The 13,981-nt window shown below is 40.4% G+C and overlaps 1 protein-coding gene across 2 annotated transcripts; it reads right to left on the reverse strand.

Moving 5' to 3' along the window:
• Window positions 1-446: 446 nt before the first annotated feature.
• LOC124119016 (scavenger receptor class F member 1-like) lies at window positions 447-6,173 on the reverse strand. Of its 2 annotated transcripts, none has more exons than XM_048402003.1 (5): window positions 5,794-6,173; window positions 5,529-5,582; window positions 4,111-4,163; window positions 2,732-3,667; window positions 447-1,344 (listed from the first exon to the last, which is right to left on the reverse strand). In XM_048402003.1, exons 3-5 carry the CDS (start codon window positions 4,142-4,144, stop codon window positions 1,247-1,249), a joined length of 1,068 nt encoding a protein of 355 aa, XP_048257960.1. In that variant the 5' UTR covers window positions 4,145-4,163; window positions 5,529-5,582; window positions 5,794-6,173; the 3' UTR covers window positions 447-1,246. The 2 variants fall into 2 exon arrangements, with proteins under 2 accessions (XP_048257960.1, XP_048257959.1); XM_048402002.1 differs by having other exon boundaries at window positions 2,732-3,670; window positions 5,794-6,170.
• Window positions 6,174-13,981: the final 7,808 nt, after the last annotated feature.

The following is a 13,981-nucleotide window of genomic DNA, read 5'->3' on the forward strand; positions in this document are numbered from 1 at the left end:
AGATCAGTTAATCTTGACCCCCAGTCGATTCATACACAGTCAAACACTGTTTGTTGTGTCAAACGTGTGGTTGTTTCATAGTAAAAAATACTTGGTCCCTGCGTATTCATTCTTTATTAATAATTTTCGTTTGTGTCAAAGCTTTGGATATCGCGAAATATTTACGTGGGTTGGTTCATTTTCGACACAACGGTATTGAACTGCATTACCTTTCGGTTATATGTCATATGTTATATGTATCTACCTGAACGTCCTATCACATTATATCACACCAGGCGACAGTCAACAGGTGAGTTGTGCAGAAGATGAGCTTTGCTATCTGTTGATTCCTAAATTTAAACAATATATCAACCCAAAAATATGTACGGAAATTAATTAAGTATGAAAAGCAACAAATGAACAACAAATGGTGTGCAATGAACAAATGTATTACAAAATTCTCAAGGTTTACAAATCAATACAAATTAGTGCACATTAAATACAAAGGCAGTACACAACAGACGGGAAGTACAATAATCATAATATAATAGCAGTGGTCAGTATCAAACACAAAAAACAATCCCTATAGCTAAAACCGATAATATTATTAGATTCACCCAGCAGCAACAGGGGTCAAGCTTTCGAGATAACAGAGGATAAGAATCCAGGGTGAAAAGGGATCTTAACGGATGATTCGAGTTGACATTCCAAAGTGCCTGAAGGCATGACAAAGAATCAGAGAAAATGATGAAGACTTAACTTGCAGTTTGTTTCTGAATATATGTCAAGGCTGTTTGAATAGCCTCAGCTGCAGCAGTAAGTATGTAGCTGCATCTGGTAAGCTTGAAGAATTAGTTTTTTAACCAATTATGGCGGCACTTGCACCTTTGGCGCCACCCTTGGATCCATCTGTGAAGATGGATGGTGAGAATTATGTTTAGAGCGTAACTGGACATATTCCTGCTAAAGGATTAACTGGTTTGTATCGGATTTTTTAAATTCGTAAGTGTAATATCTACTACTTGTTTGCCTAATTGCTAAGGAGGCGTAAACAGTTATCGGTAGGGTGCAATAATATCAAGGGCAATATGAGATGCTGTTATATGTCATAATCTGATTCCCAACAAAGGAGGGTGTCGTATTGACAGCATGGGATGTTTTGGGCTTATTCTAGTCCCTCATGACCATATAAATCAAACAGACAACACAAATATTTCACAGATGGTCAGTGCCACCTTAACAGGGCCATCTCTAATGCATCACAATTTCATCTACATAATAAATGGAATGACAGGTTCATGAGGAGAAGTGGGACAGGAAGCTGCAGGAATCCATCTCCACAACGGCCTGATGTATTCCTCTCATCTGAAACAAAAAATGCACTTTTCAAGTTTCATAGTCGAGTTGGATCTCAGTTTGACAAATGATGAAAACATTTTTTATTTTATTGGATTCAAGAGAATAACAATTTCTTGAAATACATATTGCCATGGAACATCTTCAAATCTATGGCAAATACTTATTGTTTCATTATGACTATATCAGTTCGTAACAATATTCATTCACGAGGGATAAGTGATCAGTTTCAGGTAGGTTATTCTATATATTACAAGTTAAAAATAACCCATGAAGATCCGTGTTAGAATAGGTCTTCAATAACCAAGCTCGTCGTAAGAGGCGACTAACGGGATCGGCAGGTCAGGTTCGCTGACTTAGTTGATGCATGGCATCGTTTCTCAGATGCGTGGATCGATGCTCATAATATCAATCAGAAGATTGGCTAGTCCCGACTCGATTATTTTACTATCGCCGTCATGTATCTGGAATATTGTTGAGTGTGGCATTCAACAACAAATAGACACATACAACATAGACATTTTAAGTGAAAAAAACCCTTATGAAATGTCAACCCTACTGATAAACTTCAGTGGTTAAAGCATCACGCTGAAGACCCAGGCTCGATTCCCCACATGGGCACAATGTGTGAAGCCCATTTCGTGTGTTCCCTGCCGTGATATTACTGAAGTATTGCTAAAAGCGGTTTAAAACCATACTCACTCACTCACTCACTCAATGAAGGCAAGCTATTGTTAAGATGACATCATGTATTTTTCTCAACAAGCCTTAGGCTTCAACTGATCAATCAGCAAATATCGGAAATTTGTTACAGACGATCAGTCTACCCTTATGAGTAATATATAAAATTATGAACCACGTTTTCGTGAAACACTAATGAAATATTAGCCTTTCTGATGGAGATGTCCAAAACTTACTAAATCATGGCTACTTTTCAACATTTTTCAGAAACTCTATGAAAATAGTAATGTCACTGTTCTAACTGTCGCATCATTCGACACATGATCGCCCCTTTCATTATTAAACTAATTTATCCCAGCCTCATTTGGAAATAGAATCAGGGAGAATCGGGATTCAAAGCCTTTTGTCATAGAAGTCTAGCACAACTTGGACAAGGAGAGCCTTTTTTGTCTTAAACATGCGAGGGGGGCCACACTAATTTGAGAAAAAACGAAAAACAATCACATCAAAGTGTAACTGACTGTGGCTGGGGATGTGACTAGCTTCAATAGAATATCAATAACTAATAGAATGGAGATGTGTTCATTTTATTGAAGTGGATGGTCACGTGATATGTACCGCATGTATGTAGCTGTACAGAAGGTCAAAGGCATTTGAGTTTAAATAATAACTTTGGCTTTGATCGCTACAAGTTGTCAATGACATAGAAACTCACCTGTAGGTACAGCATAACTAGGGCCGGGACGTCCATGTGTATTGTTTGAACAAAGTGTTACACAAACGTCATCACATCGCCCGTCTTTATTCGTCATTTCGCACCCAGCACAATCAGTCCCACAACGGCGTTCACAAGTGTTGCCAAAGTAACCAGGTTGACATGCAAAGCATTTTCCATCCATATCACATGTCCCGTGAGAACACGTGGAACTACACACACTGGCGCAGTCAACTCCCCAGTAGCCTTGCGAACATCGAGAACAATTTCGAGACTCTTGCAGACATGCTTCACAGTTGCGAGAACACTTCCTTCGACAGTCAGGAGACATCCATCCGTCCACACAGCCCTGTCTACAGACTGCAGACTTTATGTGGTGGTCGTAAACACAGTCCTGCTCCCTACAGCGACTATCACAGGGCTGATCACAGTGATGGCCGTGGAAGCCAAGGCGACACCCTTGGGTACATCTACCTCTTTTAGCTTGCTCGCATGCGTTTTGATGGCAGCCGCTTGGACACCTTGTGCCACAATCGTCACCAGTCCAACCCTGGAGGCAGCCCTTGTTACAATACCCATCCCAGGAGAAGCAGGAGTTGTCCACACATCTTTCACTGCAGGCTCGCTCACACCTGTCTCCCCACCAACCATCTTTACAATATTGTGAACAATGTCCCGTCGTTCGGTCACAGTATGCATGCCCGTCATCGTTCTCCCTGCAGTGTGGGGGGCACTTTGTTGTACAGGTGGAGGTATAGTAGCCACCCTGGCACTGCAGGCATTGTCCTGAGTCCCTGTGACAGCCACCGTTGTCACAAAAACCAATACATCTGTTGTCACAGCGACTTCCATACCATCCCGACACACATTCAGGGCACGGTGTTTCTTCCGTGGCCCACAGACAGTTGGAATAAGCAGACGAATGGCATATGAAAACTACTGGAACATAAAATAATGCAATCGTTACGATTCGAATGAAATGAGTTTACATTTAATTTTTAAGTTTATTATTGATTATTCAGTTTAGGTTAGACCACTTCCATCAGGATTCATCTAAGAACAAAACATTGAAAGACACATTTACAGATTTAACAATATTCTCAGGTTGTTGAACCGGTATTACCGACATAATTTTGGCCCGTATGGTCGGAATTATGACTTGTGAACTGTTTCATGGACATCTAGAGCTGTAGTCCTTACATTCGTATCGGATATGCTCGGTACTATTCGCTACTTGATAGATGTCTCGTGTTGATATGACCCAAACATATCAAATTATTCGCAATTGTTAGAAGTTCCAGATGTGTAACTTATCTGACAGCTGGCGACATGGGACACCATCTCGAATATCTTGATGCAAGGAATGAAGCCATACTCACACAGTAGGAACAGACTCGTTGTCATCGTTTTCATCGTTCACATCTGAAGGTGCCTGTTGTGCATACAAATAGCAAGGTGTTACACATTTCGCCATCTGCATCTTGACTTTCCCTTTTTGGGAGAGTAGCTATGTGACTCAAATACTGCCCATGCGATGTTAAATTTGTATTTTAACTCACCCACCCTATTCACAACAAATGTGTAAATAAACATTAGAAACTAACAGTTCAGTGTTGCGATTATATAATAAGTATGTGTTGATGGATCACTATGAAATAGTGATGATACTTGGTGTTCGCTAAAAGGGGAGGTGAAATGGGAGTTTCGCGTGCGTGCGTGCGTGCGTGCGTGCGTGCGTGCGTGCGTGCGTCTTCTTGTACTAGTCCGGATGGATGCCGAATTTAAAGTGTTGCCCCAGTGAGATACTATGCCGCAGTTTATTCTATCCCTGTATAGTGCTAGCCCACTGAGATACCATGCCGCAGTTTAACATGAATACCCCACACAGACACAGTATACTGACTCCGAGCTGACAGTTCTTGTTTTATCCCATTAATGCCGAGCCAACAGAAAAACAACAACCGACCTCGAACCCCGGACATTCCGTTCTCCGGGCAGACGCTCTGTCACCAGACCACGGAGGCGAAAAGGGTATATAAAGTGTACACATGAACAAACACGGGAAGAAGCATTTATTGTACAAATTGAACTAAGGATAAACTTGTGTCCGTGATGTGACAAATTTGGATCTTTCCTCTACATGTCCATGTTACAGCAGTTTGAACATTTCCTGAGGCCGTGAAAGCTGAAATCCTGATCAACAAACTTCTGAGCAAGAGCCGACTGACGATGTTTGAAATCTCCGTGGACAGAGCATGCTGAAGTACTGTTGACTTGGTATGTTTAACTAGTACTAATCCCTCTTGTCATGCAGCTTTGTGCATGTGTTATTGTATGTCTTAATGTCGATGTATAGATCTAGATATGAGTGAGTGAGTGAGTTTGATTTAACGCCGCTTTTAGCAATATTCCAGCAATATCACGGCGGGGGACACCTGAAATGGGCTTCACACATTGTACCCATGTCGGGAATCGAACCCGGGTCTTCGGCGTGAAGAGCGAACGCTTTAACCACTAGGCTACCCGACCGCCCCGATCTAGATATGAAAAAGATGAGGCGGTTTCATTTGTCTCGTTTATTTGGTTGGTAAAGCAGTGAAAAGTATGAAGCGAACTGATCATATTTGAAAGGGATCAGATCATCACTATTACTTAAGCTCAATGTCCAAACTAGTATCAGCACACGCACGCACGCGCGCACACGAGGCACGCCTCTTTAAAAATTACAATATTCTTCAACGTGACGTTAAACCCCATTTCATCAACCCACAAAGGAACTTTACGATTCAGAACTTACCTGCAACAGAGGTGTCTTCCTGTCTGTGCCCTGTCCGTACCTGGAACCTTTTACCTGCACAAAAAGAACTGTATAAATTATTTTATATTGACATTTATTTAATCATAAGTCTCGTGATTCATACGGATGTATATTAATAATTACAATAATGTGACCAAATACCCTCTAACTCATTTAATAAAAATGTAGCCTTAACCGTTGTTGGGCAATAGTTTAAGATGTTATAGTTTTGTTAGAATTGTCGAACATTATCTGAATGACGAACCCGCTGCTGTTCAGTTTTGTTTCTTCATTCGCTCGTCAAAGAAAGAATTGACCGTCCAAAGATCTGGGCAAACCTGGATCCCACCTGTCCATACACCGAACGTTATACCTGAAAACCTGCAACAAATATACAGTATAAGTTATTTTACATTGACATTTATTTAATGATAATAATGACATACCAAAACGAAAGTAGAACTCTCGGGGAATCTGATTCGTGGGATCGATCCGATCCAGAGGTGACGCAAACACTTGTTATCTTTGTTCTGCTGTTCAGTAACATGATACATCCCAGGAAATGCTGACACACTTCTTAAGAAGGCTGTAGGGTTTGATCTGAGCTGAGTGCAGACTACAAAAAGTCACGAAGTCCAATTACAAGCAACAATTGCTCTCCGAGAAATTGTTTAGTCAAGTGTCCTTTTGAGTTGGAGATAATGTCTATCGTAGCACTCAAATGTGTGTCTTAACTGGGATATAGGGGGATTACCCCTACACGTCACACTGTTGTATAAGAAGGGGAATTAATTGTCAGTTCTAAATCTTACACAATAGAAACAGGCCAATGGTGGTATTTTGATATAGGGGACGATGGGGTAGCCTTGCGAATAAAGTGTTCGCTTGTCACTACAAAGGCTCGTTTCCTATATATGTACAATGAGTGAAAACCATCTCTGGTTTTCCTGGCTGAATCGCGCTGCAGCATGTCGGTGATAGTACAGGGTATGTAAATGATATACAATATATCAATAGATGTGCCTTCCAGATCAACTCGTTTACCGAATAATATAGGAGCAGTCTTGAGGAACAAGCAGCGACGTAAACGTTTCCCGAGGAAATAGTCCCTTTATTTTGTTTGTTGTATAAACATGGCAACCAAAACAAGATGACGGCAGCTTGGAGTGAGTGAGTGAGTGGGTCGGTGGGTGAGTGAGTGAGTGAGTGAGTGAGTGAGTGCGTGAGTGCGTGCGTGCGTGCGTGCGTGCGTGCGTGCGTGGCTTCGTTGATTGTGTTTCATCGTTTGTTACAATTATTATGTGGCTTGGTTGATTGTGTGTCATCATTTGTTACAAGTATCATGTGGCTTGGTTGATTGTGTTTCATCGTTTGTTACAATTATCATGTGGCTTGGTTGGTTGTGTGTCATCGTTTGTTACAATTATCATGTGGCTATGTGGATTATGTGTCATCGTTTGTTACAATTATAACGTGGCTTCGTTGATTGTGTGTCATCGTTTGTGTCAATTATCATGTGGCTTGGTTGATTGTGTTTCATCGTTTGTTACAATTATCATGTGGCTTGGTTGATTGTGTGTCATCGTTTGTGTCAATTATCATGTGGCTTGGTTGATTGTTTTTCATTGTTTGTTACAATTATCATGTGGCTTGGTTGATTGTGTGTCATCGTTTGTTACAATTATCATGTGGCTTGGTTGATTGTGTGCCATCGTTTGTTACAATTATCATGTGGCTTGGTTTAGTGTGTGTCATCGTTTGTTACAGTTATCATGTGGCTTGGTTGATTGTGTGCCATCGTTTGTTACAATTATTATACAGCTTGGTGGATTGTGTGTCATCGTTTGTTACAAGTATCATGGGGCTTGGTTGATTGTGTGTCATCGTTTGTTACAATTATCATGCGGCTTGGTTGATTGTGTGTCATCGTTAGTTTAAATTATCATGTGGCTTGGTTGATTGTGTGTCATCGTTTGTTACAATTATCGTGTGGCTTGGTTGATTGTGTGTCATCGTTTGTTTCAATTATCATGTGGCTTGGTTGATTGTGTGTCATCGTTTGTTACAATTATCATGTGGCTTGGTTGATTGTGTGTCATCGTTTGTTACAATTATCATGTGGCTTGGTTGATTGTGTGTCATCGTTTGTTACAATTATCATGTGGCTTGGTTGATTGTGTGTCATCGTTTGTTACAATTATCATGTGGCTTGATTGATTGTGTGCTTTGTTTGTTACAATTATCATGCGGCTTGGTTGATTGTGTGTCATCGTTTGTTACAATTATCATGTAGCTTGGTTGATTGTGTGTCATCGTTTGTTACAATTATCATGTAGCTTGGTTGATTGTGTGTCATCGTTTGTTACAATTATCATGTGGCTTGATTGATTGTGTGCTTTGTTTGTTACAATTATCATGCGGCTTGGTTGATTGTGTGTCATCGTTTGTTACAATTATCATGTAGCTTGGTTGATTGTGTGTCATCGTTTGTTACAATTATCATGTAGCTTGGTTGAGTGTGTCATCGTTTGTTACAATTATCATGTGGCTTGGTTGATTGTGTGTCATCGTTTGTTACAATTATTATGTTGCTTGGTTGATTGTGTGTAATCGTTTGTTACAATTATCATGTGGCTTGGTTGATTGTGTTTCATCGTTTGTTACATTTATCATATGGCTTGGTTGATAGTTTATCATCGTATCCCAAAGTAACATACACCGTGCCATCAGCCACTGGTCTGGATGGTTCATATTCGATTTTCCTTACAGAAATCTGTGATATATGACATCGTGTATTCTCTCATTCAACCATGTAAAGACACATGTTTGACATAGTGCTCCATAAACATATAGACGCGCATTCCGCTATTTTTCTCTCCAGTCAATAATACTTTCAGTTCTATTGAATATAAGCGTGTGAAAACGTTAAAAAATAAGCCACTTTTTCATATATGTAAGTGTTGATCATATACCAGATTTAGTCAATTTCAATACATCAAAGACCCGTGAAGATCCGGGTTAAAATAGATCTTCACCAACCCATGCTTGCTGTAAAAGGCAACTATGCTTGACGTAACAGGCGACTAATGGGATCGGGTGGTCCGAATTGCGTGGATCGATGTTCATAATGTTAATCACCAGATTGTCTGGTCTAGACTCGATTATTTACAGACCGCGCGTCATATAGCTGGAATATTGCTGAGCGTGTCGTTAAACAACAAACTTAACCAAATCAATGAAAATATGTTCAAAATAACTTTAAAATGTTCGTGTTTGGATTTGGTAGAGCAGGTCCTAAAGTTGGTCTCTGTGATTGCTTATGGACTACCGTGTTTAAGGATGTGCAAGTTTTGTAGTGCTATGCCATTGTAACAATGTGAAACTAATTGTTACCAGTGTGTATAACATGTATCATAGGTTATGATCAGCCTTAATAAGCTTGTGTGTATCCTTCTCATGACTCCGATGCGTGTTGACCACTAGAATCACCAACGTCCGTGGTTTACGGGCGCTTTGTGAATCAGTTCCCTGATGTAATAGTCAGAGCACATTACCGGTGAGTGAGTGAGTGAGTATGGTAATACGCCGCTTTTAGCAATATTCCACCAATATCACGACGGGGAACCCCGGAAAATGGGCTTCACACATTGTACCCACGTAGGGAATCGAACCCGGCCGGTCTTCGGAGAGATGCGCCAATGCTTTAACCATAAGACTACTCCGCCGTCCCCTGTACAGTTGAACTGGTCAAACCAATGTACCTTGTATAATGGGCCGTGGACCCCTTTACGAAATAAACTCATCATTCTCTCACCGTGTTTAAAAGGGACAGTGTTACGAAAATATTGTTTCTCGGGCCTGTGATTATGTTTCCACCAAGAATACCATCAAAACAATATTGGTCACACAATAATCTCGGCTGTTTAATAAAGTGTGAGTTGTCAAACATGAGGGACGCTTTTAACATTATTCCAGTTATATCACGGCAGACTGGGAAAATTTATATTAATTATTATTATTATTATTATTATTATGATTGAAATCAAGATTGACCGACGCGTATGATTACCTTTGATGCAACGACGTCCTAAAATATTTGACCTACAGGGTGCAGCGAAGAGAGAGCAAATTTTGTTTTGTGGGGGATTGAAGCACCCAGGTGATTTCCTCATACCATAACAATAGGTGCCGGGTTAACAGAAAGTTCAGTGTCGTTGATGATGTTCACTCCATTTCTAGTTCCTTAATGTTCACCTTAATGTACGATTTGTTTCAAAAAGACGCGATGGTCGTAATCGTTTGTTACATTTATCATATGGCTTGGTTGATTGTGTGTCATCGTTTGTTACAATTATCAAGTGGCTTGTTTGATTGTGTGTCATCATTTGTTACAATTATCATGTGGCTTGGTTGATTGTGTTTCATCGTTTGTTACATTTATCATATGGCTTGGTTGATAGTGTATCATCGTATCCCAACGTAACATACACCGTGCCATCAGCCACTGGTCTGGATGGTTCATATTCGATTTTCCTTACAGAAAACTGTGATATATGACATCGTGTATTCTCTTATTCAACCATGTAAACACACATGTTTGACATAGTGCTCCATAAACATATAGACGCGCATTCCGCTATTTTTCTCTCCAGTCAATAATACTTTCAGTTCTATTGAATATAAGCGTGTGAAAACGTTAAAAAATAAGCCACTTTTTCATATATGTAAGTGTTGATCATATACCAGATTTAGTCAATTTCAATACATCAAAGACCCGTGAAGATCCGGGTTAAAATAGATCTTCACCAACCCATGCTTGCTGTAAAAGGCGACTATGCTTGACGTAACAGGCGACTAATGGGATCGGGTGGTCCGAATTGCGTGGATCGATGTTCATAATGTTAATCACCAGATTGTCTGGTCTAGACTCGATTATTTACAGACCGCGCGTCATATAGCTGGAATTTTGCTGAGCGTGTCGTTAAACAACAAACTTAACCAAATCAATGAAAATATGTTCAAAATAACTTTAAAATGTTCGCGTTTGGATTTGGTAGAGCAGGTCCTAAAGTTGGTCTCTGTGATTGCTTATGGACTACCGTGTTTAAGGATGTGCAAGTTTTGTAGTGCTATGCCATTGTAACAATGTGAAACTAATTGTTACCAGTGTGTATAACATGTATCATAGGTTATGATCGGCCTTAATAAGCTTGTGTGTATCCTTCTCATGACTCCGATGCGTGTTGACCACTAGAATCACCAACGTCCGTGGTTTACGGGCACTTTGTGAATCAGTTCCCTGATGTAATAGTCAGAGCACATTACCGGTGAGTGAGTGAGTGAGTATGGTAATACGCCGCTTTTAGCAATATTCCACCAATATCACGACGGGGAACCCCGGAAAATGGGCTTCACACATTGTACCCACGTAGGGAATCGAACCCGGCCGGTCTTCGGAGAGATGCGCCAATGCTTTAACCATAAGACTACTCCGCCGTCCCCTGTACAGTTGAACTGGTCAAACCAATGTACCTTGTATAATGGGCCATGGACCCCTTTACGAAATAAACTCATCATTCTCTCACCGTGTTTAAAAGGGACAGTGTTACGAAAATATTGTTTCTCGGGCCTGTGATTATGTTTCCACCAAGAATACCATCAAAACAATATTGGTCACACAATAATCTCGGCTGTTTAATAAAGTGTGAGTTGTCAAACATGAGGGACGCTTTTAACATTATTCCAGTTATATCACGGCAGACTGGGAAAATTTATATTAATTATTATTATTATTATTATTATTATGATTGAAATCAAGATTGACCGACGCGTATGATTACCTTTGATGCAACGACGTCCTAAAATATTTGACCTACAGGGTGCAGCGAAGAGAGAGCAAATTTTGTTTTGTGGGGGATTGAAGCACCCAGGTGATTTCCTCATACCATAACAATAGGTGCCGGGTTAACAGAAAGTTCAGTGTCGTTGATGATGTTCACTCCATTTCTAGTTCCTTAATGTTCACCTTAATGTACGATTTGTTTCAAAAAGACGCGATGGTCGTAACTTCATTAGTCTTTGAGTGAGTGAGTGAGTGAGTAAGTGAGTTGGATTTAACACCGCTTTTAACAGTAATCCAGTTATATCACAGCGTGTCAGCTTAATGTGGAAGGAAAGCCGAGGTGAAACCCACGAGCATGGGTACGGGGCTGACAGACCTAGAAACATAATCGCGACGAACCGGGATTCGAACCTACAATCACACGTTTCTGGCGTGCCCAAGAGACGCAACTCTGCACAGCGAATCGCGGCGATTGGGCCTGTCGTGCCCCCAATAACTAATTGATGATGCCCGTATCATATCAAGAATATGCACACACACTAACATCCAGTTTGCTTGCTGTAGTTTGTGTAAATGAAAAAGACGTCTATCCATGTTAAATTCTTATGTGAAAGATAGCTTCGGGGCCATACCGTCCTATTGGGGAACACGACCCAAAAGCTTGAGACAGTAGAGGCATGATTTCACAACCGTGTTAGTGGGAGTAAATTAAGGGAAAACCCCTAGAAACGTGTCCTCTTAAGCTCAGGTGACTGCACGACACAGCTCTCTCATGATAAAACTGACCATGTTATCATATAATATGGGAACTTGTTGAATGATGTCATCGGTTACCACAGATAAACAGGCAGCGCAGTAGTTTCTCGGGAATATTTGGTTGTCTATTGTCCCGAAATAAGCATTATATTCAGTTACGAGACTGTATACGAGGGGAGTGTGTGTGTGTGTGTGGGGGGGGGGGGGGGGGGGGGGGGGGTAATGGCGGGGGGTAGGGTTTAGTGTTCACGCCCACACATGCCCACACATGCCCACACATACTAACACACACATGAATATGCACACACATACAAACACACACATGAATTAATCATATGTAATGGACCCTACTTTTAGCAGAAATTTCCTAAGATCATCAACATCAACACCATCAACTCAACATTCACACCTCTATCACACCTTTTATTTCAAATATTTCAGCACAACTATCCCCTAATACTGCTATAACGATACAGTTTGACTACATGATAAACGTCATCACTTGTGTCAGGTTAGTTACCAAAGTAAACTTGAATAGAATGATTCATAGTGGACGACTTGTTGCAAATGTTCGTGGGCCAACAACCATGTGTAAAGGGGGCGAGCCAGACATCGGCGGCAAACAGATCAGTTGATCTTGACCCCCAGTCAATTCATATACAGTCAAACGTCGTTTGTTGTTTCGAACGTGTGGTTGTTTCGTTGTAAAAAATACTTGGTCCTTGAGCATTCATTCTTTATTATTAATTTTCGTTTGTGTCAAAGCTTTGCATATTTACGTGGGTTGGTTCACTTTCGACACAACAGTATTGAACTGCATTACCTTTTGGTAATATGTAATATGCATCTACCTGAACGTCCAATCACATTATATCACGCAAGGTATACAGCCAACAGGTTATGCAGAAGATGAACTTATTATGTGTTGATTCCTCAATTTAAACAATATGTCAACCCATAAATCTGTACGGAAATTAATTAAGTATGAAAGCAACAAAGAAACAACAAATGGTGTGCAATCAACAAATGCATAATTCTCAAGGTTTACAAATCAATACAAATTACTGCATATTAATTACAATTAATTACAAACGGGAAGTACAATAATCATAATAAAATAGCAGTGGTCAGTATCAAACACAAAAACTGTCCCAATATCAAAAAGTGATAATATTATTAGATACACCCAGCAGAGACAGTGGTCAAGCTTTCGAGATAGCAGAGGATGGGAATCCAGAGTGAAAAGGGATCTGAACGGATGATTCGAGTTGACATTCTCAAGGTTTACAAATCAATACAAATTACTGCACATTAATTACAATGGCAGTACACAACAGACAGGAAGTACAATAATGATAATATGATAGCAGTGGTCAGTATCAAACACAGAAACGGTCCCAATAGCTAAAAGTGATAATATTATTAGATTCACCCAGCAGCGACAGTGGTTAGAGATAACAGAGGATAGGAATCCAGGGTGAAAAGTGGTCTTAACGGATGCTTCCCATCCTCTGCGGTCTCGGAAGCTTGACCACTGTCTCTACTGGGTGAATCTAACAATATCATCAATTTTGCCATTGGGACAGTTTTTGTGTTTGATACTGATCGATGCTGCTTTTTTTTTCGTACAGACTTTTGGGTTAACATATTGGTTTATTTGGTAATTGACACGTTAAAAAGCATTGAGTTCATCTTCTGCATAACTCACCTGCTGACTGTCGCCTGGTGCGAGATAATGTGATAGAAACTGGACGCTCAGGTCATACCTGTATGTGGTCAACCAAAAGGTTATGCAGTCCAACATGGTTGTGTCGAAGTTGAACAAAGAACAATATCAGTAGTTCATACAAATGAT

Source organism: Haliotis rufescens, unplaced genomic scaffold (assembly GCF_023055435.1).
Source record: "Haliotis rufescens isolate VD_foot unplaced genomic scaffold, xgHalRufe1.0.p SCAF_24, whole genome shotgun sequence".
In the NCBI taxonomy this organism is placed as follows: Eukaryota; Metazoa; Mollusca; class Gastropoda; order Lepetellida; family Haliotidae; genus Haliotis; species Haliotis rufescens.